General features: G+C 39.2%; 1 protein-coding gene across 1 annotated transcript; it reads right to left on the bottom strand.

Annotated features, from left to right (window-relative positions):
* Window positions 1-2,042: 2,042 nt before the first annotated feature.
* On the bottom strand, window positions 2,043-6,174 carry LOC121903369 (protein NYNRIN-like). Its single transcript, XM_042420315.1, has one exon. It carries the CDS (start codon window positions 6,172-6,174, stop codon window positions 2,146-2,148), a length of 4,029 nt encoding a protein of 1,342 aa, XP_042276249.1. The 3' UTR covers window positions 2,043-2,145.
* Window positions 6,175-16,570: the final 10,396 nt, after the last annotated feature.

The following is a 16,570-nucleotide window of genomic DNA, read 5'->3' as shown; positions in this document are numbered from 1 at the left end:
AAAGTACATAAGAATTATGAGCTGTATGTACACTGTAAAAAAAAAAGTTATTTCACAGAAATTTACTGTATCATTTTACAGTTTTTGTTGTTTTTTCTACATTAAGTGTAAATCTGTAAATGAATATAATGGAATATTATAGTTTTTTAACAGGATTTTTACTATTACTGAATGTAAAATTAAGGCAACTTACTGTTTTTTTACTTTAAATTTAATGTAAAAAAAAAGTTTTAAAAAAGTAAAAAAAGTTAAAACAAAACAAACAAACACATACCATCAAATAACCTTTAGTTATTCTACAAAGAATTTGTTTTTAAAATACAGATATTTACTGTAGATATTATCTGCATTTTAACAGTCCAACTGTTGTAAAATAAAAAAATATATATAAAATATTGCTAAAATGCTGAATAAATGTATAAATGTGCACAAAAAAAAACAAACATTGCAGAAATACCTTAAAATTACCTAATTTAAATAATGGCTTGTTTTATACAGTATTCTTTTGTAAATTCATAGAATTATCCAATTTATCCTTAAGACTGCCCCATCAAAGCATACATTTCTGAATGTAAAACACAAAAAAATGATTGAATTATATTCAAATTATCCTCCTTTAATACCCATTAATGGTATCTTGAGAGCTTTAGGATTTAATTGTATGTGATTAACTCATCTATTTATAGTTCCTGGTAAAAATATTGGTTTGATATTGTACAAAAAAATGGGATCATGCAAAAATGGCTTACAAAAACATAATTTTAATAATCATTACTGTTGTGGATTTTCGGAGCTGATGCACTGGCAGTTGTCAGTTTGAAGAAGAGAAGACCAAACCAAACTTCGTATGATGATTCTGGGAAAACTTTAATGAAGAACCTTGCAAGGGAGAGCGACTCAAGGGACACCTCCTGTTCGTACGGTGTCCCCAAACTCGTCTGACCCTCACAGTCCAAAACCAGCCTTTAAGCCAATCATAGAAACTAGTTCGTCAGTTCCGAATCATAAACCTATGACCTAAATCTGTATCTTTGGTTTGTCTTGTTGCGTCTGATGATGACCTGCATTCTGGCCTTGGTTCGCCTGTGAGGCTCCTGGTTTATTAAACAACACGTGTTATCTTCTGTTTGAGAGAACAGAAGAGTACAGCTTGACATTCTGTTGTCCTGGTCAGTTATGGAATATCCATAACAATCCCCTCTTATTGATCAAAAGATCAATACAAATTACCAATTTATGACTGGACTGGTGGACTGTAAGGGCACAAACAGAGTAGAAACAACATCCGCACAACAGATAACAATTCTCACACAAAAGTAATACAAGAATCAACAATTGCATTGAACAAAATCAAAAGTAAAATCATCAAAACACATAATCATTTAAACACATAATGCAATAACAATAAAAGCAAACAATCAGTAAATTAGATAAAAAACCCCTCTTATGTACCCCTTTAAAACAACTGTCATGTGACCCATGAGTTCTGTCTTCCAACCACCAGGGGCAGTAGTGAGGCAAATCCTCAAAGAAGATCTCCTAGAACACCAAAGCGTTAAAGGAGGTCATTGACAGAGGTCACCAGTCACATGCGCAAACAACCTAAGACAAGACACTTCCTGCCTCTTACTAGATGAAATCCTAGCAACTTAAAGGGGAGTCATACAAACATTCGATTACATCATAACAATAAAACAAATCAATCACAAAGTGAAGTCTTCAACCCATGCACTTTGCGTACAGTAGAGGGCCATCACCATGGAGAGGTTACTAGCACAAACGATGCATGGTGATGTGGAATCCATCCTCCTTCGTCGACGTGGATGAACTCTGCTTCGTCTCAAACAGTGTTTTATCATATGTAGACCACCGCCATAGTGTTGTAGAGTCCCAATGGGCTCATTGATTTGTCCGTATGTCCAAGATCTGGCTCTTGGTCTGCATTTTCTGGATCATTCTGCAAAGGGCGCCCCTGTCCATGGGGCACTGGGTTCATGGCACCAACTGTGTCATGAGAAGGAAAGCCTTTCCGCTCTCCTTCGCCTGGAATCAGAGAGACTTCTGTCTCTCTCTCATTTGGACCGACTTGACCTGTCCCCTGCCCGAACCTACTAAACAGGAGAGAAAAAAGGAGTAACCATCCGGTTACCTGCCAGGGCTCTGCTCTCCTCCGCCAGTGGTTGGGGGGGCCAGTCTGCACCTTGTGGAGTGGATCCATTCTGCTCTGCCTTCGACCTTCAGGGCCGTCCTAGTAGTCAGCAGCACCTGGTATGGACCTTTCCACCTAGGAGACAAAGACACTTTTTCCAGAGATTTGATTAATACCAGGTCACCTTCTCGAAAGGAATGAATTGGTTCTTCCGATGGTTTGGGGAGTCTGTCAGCCACCTGTAAATGATACTTTCTCAAAATCTCTGTTAGTCTTTTCACATACTCAGTCATGAACTCATCCGTCCAAAGCAGAGTAGCTTTGTGTGGTGTCAGTGGGGGACTTGTCCCTGTGGACATTGGTCTTCCCATCAGCACCTCGTGAGGACTCAGTCCTGTAGTTGCACTTGGTGCACTCCGAATGGAGTACAGCACAATCGGCAGTGCATCAGGCCATTTCAGGCCTGTGGCTAGGACTGTTTTGGTCAATCTGTCTTTGATAGTTGCATTCATTCTCTCAACTTGACCTGAACTCTGTGGATGATAAGGAACATGTAACTGCCACTTAAATCCTAAGATTTCTGACAGTCCCTGAGTGATTTTTGACACAAAAGCTGGACCTCTGTCGCTATCTATTCCCTGCGGCACTCCGTACCTAGGGATTACCTCTTTTAGCAGACACTTTACAACTGTTCTTGCATCTTCTTTTTTCGTTGCAAAAGCTTCTACCCACTTCGAGAACCTGTCGGTTATGACTAGCAAGTATTTGAAGCCTTGTGAGCTTGGCATATGTACAAAATCTATTTGCATATTTACAAAAGGACCTGATGGGGGTTCTAAGTGGTCATGTTTCACTGTGCTATTCTTTTTTCTGGTCTGTTGACATATCATACAACTATCCACAAGTGTTTGTGAAACTTGAGTAATGCCTGGAGCAAACCACTGTGAGCGAATAACATCATTCATCACCCCTCTTCCAACATGCGCTGGACCATGCGTCACACGTGCCAGTACATGAAGGAGAGCTCGAGGGCAAACCGGTCGACCATCAGGGTGGAGCCACAAGCCAGACTCCGCGTCAACTTTACAACCTTTACGCAACCAAAGACTTCGCTCCCTGTCATCAGCGTGATTTTGCATTGTCACGACATCATTAGCGGAAGGAACTGGAATTGGATTGGTAGGTTGTGTGGAGGCACATTGAAGTACCAAAGAGGGAGAGGAAAATGCCGCTTGTTTGGCTGCAGTGTCAGCCATTGCATTTCCTCGTGAAACAGGATCAGTTCCATTCGTGTGAGCAGCACATTTGATGATTGCAAGCTGAGATGGGCGCAAAATAGCATCTAACAGGTCATTAACCAAAGTGTGATGCTGTAGTGGTTTTCCAGAAGATGACACAAAACCTCTCATCTTCCATAACTGGCCAAAATCATGAGCAGCGCCAAATGCATATCTTGAGTCAGTGTAAATAGTAGCCACCTTACCAGAAGCAAGAATACACGCTCTAGTTAGAGCATACAGTTCTGCTGCTTGAGCAGAGGTACCTGGAGGCAGTGCTTTTGCCTCTACTACCCCCCAATCGTTAACTACTGCATAGCCAGCTAGATGTGTGCTATCAGATGGTCTGCTAGCTGAACCATCAGTGTAAAAAATCAAATCAGAATTGGGTATTGGTGTCTGCAACAAGTCTGGCCTTGGGGATGTACACAGGTCAATAGTTGTGATGCAATCATGCTCATCATCTGTGTCAATCAATGGAAGGAGAGTAGCTGGATTCAATGGAGGTGAGCGTTTTAAAGTGATGTGTGGACTATGAAGAATGATTGCTTCATAGCCTGAACGACGTGCAGCTGTCATGTGTTGGGTAGCAGATGTGTTCAAGATGTGAAGTACTGCATGTGGAACGTGCACAACACAGTCATGAGCCAGTACAATTGGAGAAGATTTCTCAATCATGATGGCAACGGTGGCCACCGCTCTTAAGCAACCTGGCATGCCAAGAACCACAGGGGTTAGTCGAGAGGAGTAGTACGCAACTGGACGGTAATGAGACCCATGTTTTTGCACGAGAATGCCTGTAGCAAAGCCATCTCGTTCATGTACATGCAGATGGAACGGCTGATGATAGTCCGGCAGCCCCAATGCCGGAGCCAAGGTGAGAGCATGTTTCAGGTCCTGAAAAGCTTTGTTCATGTCCTCAGTCCACTGCACCTTGGGAGGAGCTGATTGCAGTGTGGCGTTTCGCAAAACAGAGTCCATAGCAGCATACTCAAAGATCCAATGTCTGCAATAATTCGCCATCCCCAAGAACGAGAGCATTTGTTTCTTGGTTGTGGGAGGAGGCATGTTAACCAGCAGCTTCAACCTCTCCGGTGACAACAGGCGCTGTCCATTTTTCAAAACATGACCCAAGTATGTCACCTCAGACCGACAAAATTGCAGTTTGGCAAGTGATGCTCTATGACCACACTCAGCTAGTCTCTGTAGGAGCAAGATGGAGTCCGTTCGACAAGCTTCCTGTGATGGTGAAGCTATCAGGAGGTCATCTGCATACTGTAGGAGAGTGGAGCCCCCTGGAAAGTGGAGGTCATCCAAGTCCCGTTTCACTGCTGCTGCGTAAACTGTAGGACTCTCGACAAAACCCTGAGGCAAACGCTGCCAGGTGTACTGTTTTCCTTTGAATGTGAATGCAAACAGATACTGGCTATCTGGATGCAACGGGATTGAGAAAAAAGCTGAACTCAAATCAATGACTGTGTAGTGTGTTGAGTTGGATGGTAGTGAAGCTAAAATCGAATTTGTGTCTGGCACAATTGGAGCTGTTGGCACTACAATGCTATTAATAGCTTGCAAATCTTGTACAAAACGCCATTCATCTGGGCGGTTTGCTTTTGGAATGGGTAAAATGGGTGTGTTACATGGGCTTGTTGTTTGAACCAACACACCTTGATCCAGTAAAGACTGAATTACACCTTCAATACCAGCAATTGACTTGTGTGGCAAATTGTATTGCCTGACCATTGGTAGTTTAGCACCAGGTTTGAGTGTGACTTCGTGAGGTGGAGCCGAATTCACAAAACCCACATGGTTTTTATGTTTAGCCCATAAAATAGATGGAACCTCTGAAAGCTCTGATGGAGGCCCATACTGTGTGGGGAGGGGTGGTTGTTGCAAAACAAACCTACTCTGAGGTAGCTGGATGTGCTCAGTTAAAGATAACATGTACAGCTCAAGGCCCAAGTGTGTTATTGTTTGAGTTTGAGGAGTCTGCGCAGCTCCTCTCAATGCCTGGCACTGTGCCACCATGCTTTCAAGCTGTTGTGGGTCACAGCCAGGAGAGACAGCTACAGTGATGTATGGAAATGAATCTTTATCATTAACCAATTTGCGCTGTGCGTCAGATAACCGAATTGGAATTGCACATCCCTGTGGACCAACAAACAAACATTGTTCACACTCCAACCCCTCTTGTGTATTCAAAAACACATCAGCTAATTGTTTGTACACCTCTGGGGGGTTAAATGCTGCTGTACAGTGACACTGTAGTACAGGCCTCATGGCAGACATCTGTGTTGCACATGCTGGTGAAATTTGAGCAATTTTTTGAATGCTAGATACTGTGAAACTGGAAGCCATGTTAAAATCAGTCAATGACCAACAATACAAACAATCAGCAATAGTTTTCAAAAACTGAAATGCATGAGCAGCCTTCACATCAGGTAGGCTTAAAAACAATCCATCAGGTGTGCATTGAATGGTGGCATGTAGCTTGCAAAGTAAATCTCGTCCCATGAGATTAATTGGACTTTTCTCAGAAATCAGGAAAGAATGTTGCACATCTGAACCTTCAACAGTTATTTTAGCTCTCTGTGATAGTGGCTCAACAACAGGAACGCCGGAAACACCCACGGTGGTGACAAAATTAGGTGTTGGTGTACATACATGCTCATCAGCTTTAACAGTGGAAATTGTGGCCCCACTATCTACCATAATGTCAACTCTACTACCATTTACTTCAACAGGCATTATTGGATCTTCTGAAGGATCTTTTGAAAGTCGAATTACAGCTGCTTGAAGGGGAAATGTTTTTTCTGATCCTGCCCCTCTATGGCCTCCCTATGCTTGATTGTAATATTGTCCATGATTCACATTATCAACATGTGGAGGAGGTGGTAGTGGTTGTTGTTGTTGTTGTGGTAAAGCAAGGGGGGCTGTTTGTTGGAAATTCCTTGTTTGGTGATCCTGGAATGGGTAATTTTGCTTGTTCTGACGACGACCACTTCTACACTCATTAGCCCAATGTCCCGCTTTCCCACATTTGTGACACTTTCCCGGTTTTCGCTTGTTATTGTTTTTGAAATGCTGTTGTCCACCCCCCTGTCGCGCATGCTGTGACATTTGTTTTGGGAAGGAGGCAGATTTGTCTTCAGCAAAAACTTCACACCTATCTAGCGCCATCATTTTGTTTACCGTTGCTTTCCAGTCTTTGGTTTGCCAATCGGTGACAGACAATTTGTATGCAGCTGCAACATTTGGTTTTAGATTTTGCACAAAGGTTGTAACAACAAAATATTCATTTCCTTCTCGTCCTATTCCTGCATTGCTATCCCAAGTACGTGTAAATCTGTTAACAAACTCAGGTACAGTTTCATATGCATCTTGGACACAGTGAATTACTTTATTAAAGTCAGTGCGCTGTCGTGCACATTTTCTTATTGCTGTTTTTGCTTCTTCATTTAACCAGTCAATCATGGTTCTATGAGGAGGCCACTGGCCATCCTCTGTCCGAGCAGGGAAAAGAAATTCACCTTTGCACAAATCCCACTCCGTTCTGTATGAGCCAGCAAGTAATTGTTCAACATCAGGTATCAGACAGTTATACACAGAGCATACATATCTTAACCATCCCCAGTATTCATCTGGGTTTGTGGTCGGATTGGGGGCATTTTGTGTCATTCCAACTATCTCAGCAGGAGTCCATGGTTTGCAGACAGCTGTGTTGCCAACCATGATTTTTGGAGCATTTATTGAGGTGGATGTAATGTTTAGAGGGGGCTCTAAAATGTTAGTTTTCGATCTTGTATGTCTTTCCAGATGTGAATGTGTCATTCTAGTTGTACCTCGTCTCTGAGTTTTGCTACTTGCAGTGTGGGGTCGTCTCTGTGTCATCTTTGGCCTGACTGCAGGTTCTGTGTCGTCACTATGGTCTGTGTCAGACTCCTCCCCCTTACCTCTGGCTCCTTGTAACTCAAGTTCTACCTCACTTTCTCCTGAGCTGTCCTGAGTGTCTATCTCTGTTTCTTCAGCAACGGCAGCTAAATGTCTTTTCTTTTCCTTTCTTTTCTGGCTTTTTTCCTGTTTGAATGACAAATTAGCTTTCTTTTCTTTTTCTGCAGCTTTCCTAGCTTTTTCTTCGTCGGCTCTATCTTTCTTTTCCTGTTTAACTCTTTCCCTTTCTCTAGCAGCCTGACTGTCTCTTTCCCTTTCTCTAGCTGCTATCTGCTCTTCTCTATTTTCTACTTCAGTCTGTAGTCTTTGTCCCTCAACAGCTGCGGCTAGTAAGAGAAATTCATCGTCAGTCTTTGCTTGTTGTGAAATGGTTTGATCAGTCATGTTAGCAGCTGAAAAGGGGTTTGAAGGTGAAAGTTGTGGAAAAATTGAAATCATTGTTTTGTTTGTGTGTGACTCTTGCAAAGGCACTCCAGCTTTGGATACAATGGTCAACAAAGTTTGTGGAGAGGGAGCATCAGTTTGCCGTTTTGCCCAACCGTATATGATAGCTTTGGAAATGGCCTTCACATTCTCACCATGCCTCTGTTTAATTTTCATCATTTCTGTAGCTCTGGTTTGCAACTCTGCTTCCAACATAGGCAAGTGACATGCTGTCACACATTTAACACAGTTCTCCACTGCTGCTCTGAACTCATCAGAAAAACGATCAACTCTTTTTTCATCCAGACTCACTCCACACCTCTGACGAGCAACAGTTAACCACACATTTACACAATCTTTCATATACGCACTATCCCAAGATGGATTTCCAAAATCTGGGTTAACATTGTACTCAGCAATCTGAAGCTTATCTCTATCAAACGCTCCTTCGTATGGCCATTCGCCATCTGTCCACTGATTCATAAGGGAAGAAAATGGAAACACAAAAGTCCATCCTTTCAATCTACCAACAACTCCCGCCGGAGATTGTGGAGAAAACATCGCTCTATATTGTGCATCTGTGAGTGTGTGGGGGTTTGCTTCGGGAAGCTTATCAATGGCAGATTGACCTTTTACTTCTGAATTGGTGCGTTTGTTTCCTACTGAAACAGATTTGTTCTTTCTCTTGTGTTTTGGTGAATGAATTAATTTTGTAGTAGATTGTGTTCTACTCACTGCTTTAGACGTGTTGTTGCCCATTTTAACACATTTACATTAAAAACATCACACAAACAAACACATCAAACACAAAACAGACACATCAAAACTTTCCCAGCATCACCGAAGTTCTTTTTTTTTTTTACACCTCTCTTCCTGGTGCAATAGCAGTGATCTGAAGCCAAACCGACGAAGCAACTCTTCGTCTTGTGTACACTGTTTATTGTTTGAAAAAATTTTTACCGGCGCCCGACTCTAGGACTTAGAATCCCAAGTCTGAAAACATTTCTCACAGGACACAGAGTGGATGATCCCCGATCTTGGCTTAAACGAAATAGGCCAAATCCTACCCCGAAAACGTCTTTTCTATAGTTTAAACCTCAGGTGGGTCCCCCTGTGCCGGACGTAGCCCGAAGCTAGCCCAGAAATCCCAGCCACTTTTGTGGCACTGCAGGAGTTAAGACTCACTCAACTCTGCCTTTTTTTACCTCTTCACAACCACATGCTTTGCACCTGCTTATCACTGCACAGTTTCAACACATTTTCATGTGTTTAGATTCTTTAACCATCAGCTTTTTGCTTTTTTTTTTTTTGTTCACTTTGTGACCACCTTTAAAGTGAAAGTGATGCACAGTTTCTTTGTGATTTCGTCAAACGCAGACATGGTAAGGCACAATAATAAAATAAAATTATGCACTTACCACGTCTTTGTTGTGTTGAAATCCTGTTCGTGACGCCAAATTGTTGTGGATTTTCGGAGCTGATGCACTGGCAGTTGTCAGTTTGAAGAAGAGAAGACCAAACCAAACTTCGTATGATGATTCTGGGAAAACTTTAATGAAGAACCTTGCAAGGGAGAGCGACTCAAGGGACACCTCCTGTTCGTACGGTGTCCCCAAACTCGTCTGACCCTCACAGTCCAAAACCAGCCTTTAAGCCAATCATAGAAACTAGTTCGTCAGTTCCGAATCATAAACCTATGACCTAAATCTGTATCTTTGGTTTGTCTTGTTGCGTCTGATGATGACCTGCATTCTGGCCTTGGTTCGCCTGTGAGGCTCCTGGTTTATTAAACAACACGTGTTATCTTCTGTTTGAGAGAACAGAAGAGTACAGCTTGACATTCTGTTGTCCTGGTCAGTTATGGAATATCCATAACAATTACCTTATATAAACATTATCTGAAAGTAATTACAAGCAACTATCCAATAGATCTACAGACTTTTCCAATTAATGTATGAGATTTACTGTATATAAATAGTATTTGACAGTAATTACAAGCAACTATCCAACATATCCATCTGACACTCTTTTGTTCACAACATTTTGTTCCTAGACTGAAAATGAAAAAGTAATTATCATTACACAAATAACTATACATCACACAAACATCAAGCACAAAACAGTATAACGGTTGGACTAATGTAATTTCCAAAAAATAATATAATTATGATGGTTCTATTTTTTTTAAACAACCACAGTTGCCCAAGCCAGTGTTTGAGAATTATATATATATAAATGTTTGCGGTCATGTTTCCAGACTTTACAAACTTGCCAGGGTTGTAAAATACTGACTTGCAGTATTATAAAGTGCTATGCAGTGTTTTGGAATCTGAATAGTCTCCAAACGCATGGATCTATCCCTCAAACTGGACTTCTTGTATCATATTTCATCATCTCACTGCTACCCGAAGCAACATGCCAACAAGGACATCTTGTTTTCAAGATTACTGTGTGAAAACAAGAGTCTTCATTTAAATTAGGTAATTTTAAGGTAGTTCTGCAATCTTTTTCATTTTTTGTGCAGATTTATACATTTGTTTAACATTCTAGCAATGTTTTATATTGAGATTTTCTTTTTATTTGATAATGGTTGGACTGTAAAAATGTAGTATCCGAATTTTTAAAATAAATCTCTGTAGAATAACTAAAAGTTTTTTTTACTGTTATTTGACGGTAAGTGTTTGGCAAGTTTTGCTGCCAGACTTTTTACCATTTTTTTATGATTTTTTTTTTTTTTACAGTGTAGTTAAAGTATTGCAGTAAAAGTACATAAGTATTATGAGCTTGATGTAGTTAAAGTATTGCAGTAAAAGTACATAAGTATTATGAGCTTGATGTAGTTAAAGTATTGCAGTAAAAGTACATAAGTATTATGAGCTTGATGTAGTTAAAGTATTGCAGTAAAAGTAGTGGTTTGGTCCCTCTGACTGATATATTATTATATATGACATCATTAGATTATTAATAGTGAAGCATCAGTGTTAGAGCAGCATGTTACTGTTGTAGCTGCTGGAGGTGGAGCTAGTTTACACTACTTTATATACAGTTAGCTAGTTTAGTCCACTGGTTCCCAACCTAGGGGTCGGGCCCCTCCAAAGGGTCAGCAGATAAATCTGAGGGGTGGTGAGATGATTAATGGGAGAGGAAAGAAGAAAAAACAAAGTTCTGATACACAAATCTGTTTTCAGTTTTTTGACTTTTTCTCTAATCTTTGATTTTTGCTGAAATATTGGATCATTTGAACATTTATTGAAATGAAAGCATGTGAGAAGTTTAGAGGGAAAAATCACTGTAGTGTTCTGAACTATCGCGTCTCCAGATAGTTCAGAACACTACAGCAAGAGATTTAACAAGGTCAAAAAAGAGACCACATCTCTCCATCCTTGCTTCCCTGCTCTGATTCCCTGTCAGCTATAATTCTAAACCTAAAGGGTTAAATGGTCTCTGCCGTTCTGACATCAAAGAACTCCTGTCCCCATAACACACTGTCAGAGAGCTGAGATCTTCAGTCTGTCCACAGATCCAGGACTACGTGTTCTGGGGACAGGGCTTTCTCCATCGCCGCCCCAAAACTATGAATTCTCTCCGTTGATTCAGATTTTCAAGAGATAATTTAAAATTCACTGTTACTCGTTACAGCTTCAACTGTGACTAACTTAACCAGCTCAGGGTTTTCTGCTGAAGTCTTTGTATGTCTGTGTTGTCTTTGTGTGCTTTGTGTGACCATTATTAGGGCCTGAGCCCCAAAGGGGAGAAGACCCTCTTGTATCTGTTCTGTTTCTTTCTTTCTTTCTTTCTTTCTTTCTTTCTTTCTTTATCTCGCCACTTCAGACCTAAATTTGACCCCCTAAACATGTTCAAAAACTCACCAAATTTGGCACGCATATCAGGTCTGGTGAAAAATTTGATAAAATGTAAAAATTATACCCCAAAGTGCCAAAATGTGCTCTATAGCGCCACCTATGTATCTAAAATGGCCACCACGGCCTGTAGGAATGTCGTCGAGAGATCGAACCAACTCAATTATTCGTCTCATCAAGACCTACAAATGATATGCCGATACCCCTGACCTAAATACAACTGGAAGTCCGCAATATGCCCATCAAAGTACGACTTTGCACCAATTTTGGACCCCCAAGAAACGCTATCTCCTCCTAGGGCGTTAATGGTATCGGCTTCAAACTTGAATACATGACTTATGACACTGTGCTGAACAAAAGTTATTAAAAACTTTGTTATAACTCGAACGGTTTAGATATTGTAAGCCCTGAAATTTGTAGTGCCACATCACACCTTACAATGTAAACCTATGGGGAGGCAATCTCTAGGCATGGACTTTGTGTCAAACAAATGGTTCTGATATCTAAACTATATGTTTGACCACTTTCAAACCTGTATCAATTGATTTGCGACGAAATTTCCTACAAAAAATGTGATTTTTAATGTAGGATTTGGCCATAGTCATGGTAGTATTCTGAAATCCTTCTCTCCAGCTGAGAGGGAGAAGGAGGGAAGAAAGTGGGGGGATGGGTGTCACGGTTAAATGTAGCTCGTTTTTGAAGGATACAGCAGAAAGGTCTATATACATACAGTACATTATATACAAACTTTGTATGAAGTTTGGTGTTATCATTTATTTTACAATAATTATGAGTCTACTGAATGTATAATTCAGTAGTAGGGATGACCTATGAGGGGAAGGGAAAAAATGGAGTGAGAGTGACAGTTAAGTGATAAAATGCTGCAGAAAAATAAAATCAAACTAAAATTTGTAGCTCTGTACTGCAGTTTTATTGGGGCCTGAGCACCTAGTAGTTCGCTCACACTCTCCATTCAAATATATGAGTATTTTTCTGTGTCCAGCTGCAGTTACTTATTGTCTCTACACACCTGACAGTACACATTTCAATCAAACTTTGACCAGGTCATGTGGGTCAAAAGTCTTTACTTAAGTAAATAAGTAAATAAGTTTATTGTACATGCTCCAATCTGCACCAAACTTTACATGTTTGTAAAGTCAGACCTGTCAGCTCAGGTCTGACAACATCTACATGGTTGCGACAGAAGGTTGGACCTTGGACTGTGCTATGCCCTGAACAGTAAAGGATAGAAAACACATGTAAATTCAAGATTTGTAGGTCAAAGTCTCGTGACTCATTTAAAGTTCAAATGAAGTTTGTATCTAAAACTATGTGGAAGCAGTAAATGTTAAAAAGGTGTGGGTTCGCTCACACTCTCCATTCAAATATGAGTATTTTTCTGTGTCCAGCTGCAGTTACTTATTGTCTCAACACACCTGACAGTACACATGTCAATCAAACTTTGACCAGGTCATGTGGGTTAAAAGTCTTTCCTTTTCTAAAAACAGACGATGAAAATTAGGAAGTGAATTTCTTTTACACACAAACTCGTCAAAAGTTTTCAATTTACTAATTGAAATGAAAGTGAATGGGCACAAAACTTGCATGATTTTGATGACACAGGTGTGAGCAAGACAGACATGTCTCACCCTGCAGAAAATTCTCATCCTCACACCGTTGAGATTTCATGTCTCGCCATGACAGAGGAAGTTGCTATAACTTTATTGTACATGCTCCAGTCTGCACCAAATTTCACATGTTTGTAAAATCAGACCTGTCAGCCCAGGTCTGGAGACATCTACATGCCCGTGACAGAAGCCCTTGGACTGCACCGACGTGTGCAAGGGTGCGAAGGCCCGTTCAACGCTGCTTGCAGCTTTAATTATTATTGTTGTTGTTGTTATTATTATTATTATTATTATTATTATTATTATTATTATTATTATTATTAATTTTTTTCTTCACTCTTTCATTTTTACTTTTCTCTTTGCCTCTATTGTGTTTTTGTCTTTATTTTGTTTTGTTTTCCTCTGTGTGCTGTAAAGTACTTTGGATCAACTGTGTTGTGTGTAAAGTACAATATAAATAAAGTTGAGTTGAGTTGAATATTGTTTTAAAATAGATTCAAAGATACTACTGGAACATAAGTAAACATATTCAATCAGAATAGTTTTAATTTTTATTATATTTTTGCTCTTATTTGACTCACCTGTAAATGTAAATCCGTGCAGCTGAGAAAGTTGAGTTGGATTGGAGAGAGTTTTTTGTTTCTAAGGTTGTGTCAGGAATGTAAAAAGAGAGATAGAGAGAGAAGTTAAAGCAGCACAGCTGACCAATCACGGCTTGAAGTGGGTGAGAACGAATTGGATTGTGGGTTTCGGTTACAGAAAGGCTCCGGTGGGCAACACTGCACGGACCGGTGAGAATAGTTGATATGATACCGAATCCACACACAATAATCACATAAAAGAGAGGCAACCCATGAACCATGATACATGAAAACACCCTGAACATGTCCTGTTACAGCATCACTGACAGAAGATAAAGTCAGCTGCGCTGACGGTACATTAGATTTTAGTTTGCTTTATGTATTTCCTGTATAATTAATTGCAGCAGGAACAAATGTAATATCCGCCACCAACATCTCAAAAACAATATATTTATAACAAACCTAACAAAGAGAAGGAAACACAGCCACTCTCTAATTTTAAATAAAGAGCCGTCAACAGGCTGCGGAAGGACTTCAGCACCATAATGTTTTCACTCCAGGACAAACACCCTTAAAATAAAGATTAATGAGATCAGATGATGTTGCGGCCTGATGTGTTAGAGGGACAAAGCTGTGTGCATCATGTCTCTCACTCTATTGACCAGTCAGCTCTTTTACGCACAGTGACGCGATCAATTGTGAGCGAAATAAACACAAGCGACCCGTAATTTAATTGCTCTACTGCGGATTCAATACGTACAAAAAAAAAAAAACAAAAAAAAAAAAAAAAAAAAAAATTACATCTGATTGTTGTATTCTGTATTTAAATGTCATAAACCAATTACATGATGCCTGGATCCATAACCAGGCGTGTTAGTCAAGTCAAATTTATTGATGACGCACATTTAGACAAAGAAAGTCAACTGTCATGCTGAGTTAAAAGCCCAGGAATAAAGATATATTTTAAGAAGAGATTAAAAATGGCTGCAACTGGGACAACCAGCAGCAACTGGTCAGCGGACCTAAGTGACCTTGATGGGACGTTTGGTTATAAAAGGTCAGAGAGAAACTGACGTGACCGAAATTATTGGTACACTTGCATTTTATGAAAATAATAATTTTATTATCAATGCATGTCCATGTTTGGTTTGCAGTGGAAAAAACAAGAAAGTTGTGAAAATAAGTGAATTCATGCTTATTCTGCAAAGACATTATAAAATAGTCTGGACAAAATTACTGGTGTCCTTTAGAAGTTGTAAGATGATTAGTCATTATTTTAAGGAACAAAGATAAAATTCCCAAAACATACAGAGTTTTGAACATTTCTCTGTTGTATCTGGTTTTAAGATTAATGCCAAAAAATCTGTTTTCTTTTCCCTCTAAAAGTTTGTAATTTGTCTCATTTACATGACATAGAGGTAAAAGATATTGTCTCATATTTGGGGATTACACCTTGTGAAGATGAAAAAATACATGCAAAATTGAATTTTGAGTCAATTATTAACCAAACCAAAGGAAGATTTAATACATGGTTATCTAGAGATTTATCATTACAAGGAAGAATTCGTTTATCAAAGGCTGAAGGTCTTTCCAGGTCTGTATGCATCACTTTCTTTTGATATGCCAACTGAAATTTATAGAATATTTAATTCACAGAATAAACCTCATTACTTAAAAAGAGATATTTTGTATGACAGCAAATATAATAAAGGCCTGGAGGTCTTAGATTATGAAACACTTAACAATAGTTTAAAATTAATTGGGTTATCAATGTTCTAAATAACAAAAGTAGCATGTGGAACAAATATCCCAAATATTTGTTTAGTAATGTTGTGGAATTTAATTTTGTCTTAAATGTAACTATTTTGTAGATGAATTACCTATTAAACTAGCTAATTTTCATTTCTCCATTTTATGTCATGAATTACAACCATATAAAGTTTTCATAGGAAAAACTAATCATATCAGAACAAAATCTGAATCATAAGTCCAATTATCTTTAACCACATTAACCTCAGACACTCAGGGTTAGACTGTGGATAATGTCTCTTTTAATAACATGATCTATTTACTGAAAAATATATTCAGTGTTTGAACATGATTTCAGTATGAACAGAATGGTTCTTGTGCATTTTGGGGATAACATCAAGTCAAGTCATATTTATTTATAGAGCACATTTAAAACAGACCAAAGTGCTTTATAGAACAATGAAAAATACAGTTAAATAACAAAAACAAACTGATACATAAGGAACTGTAACAGACAAAGTTAACAATTTTATCACACTATTAAAATTTAAGGGTACTTACAGTGATTCTATGAAGGTCTTTAGTTGGGATTTAAAAGTGATGATAGAAGATCTGACAGTGAAGGCAAACTGTTCCACAGTTTGGAAGCAGAGATGGAAAAAGCTCGCTCACCTTTGGATTTTGACCGGGAATGATGAATGTGTTTGTAATGTGTTGGCAAAGTTTAATCATTTGCTTTTAATGATTTATTTTCTGCACTGATATTTAAAAAGCCGAAGTTAATGTAAATATTGGGTTACTTAAAAAAAATCTATAATTTAGCTGTTTTTACGGTGTAGAAATGAGGACTGAATGGAAATATTGCTCATTTTAGTCAGTTTGAGGCCTGAAGCATCAAGCAGCTACATCTCATTAAAGTCACACAATATTTATCCAATGAAGGTTGAATCGA

Source organism: Thunnus maccoyii, chromosome 9, assembly GCF_910596095.1.
Source record: "Thunnus maccoyii chromosome 9, fThuMac1.1, whole genome shotgun sequence".
Lineage (NCBI taxonomy): Eukaryota > Metazoa > Chordata > Actinopteri > Scombriformes > Scombridae > Thunnus > Thunnus maccoyii.
Note: the sequence above shows the minus strand (reverse complement) of the source record. Positions and strands in the feature narration are given on the sequence as shown.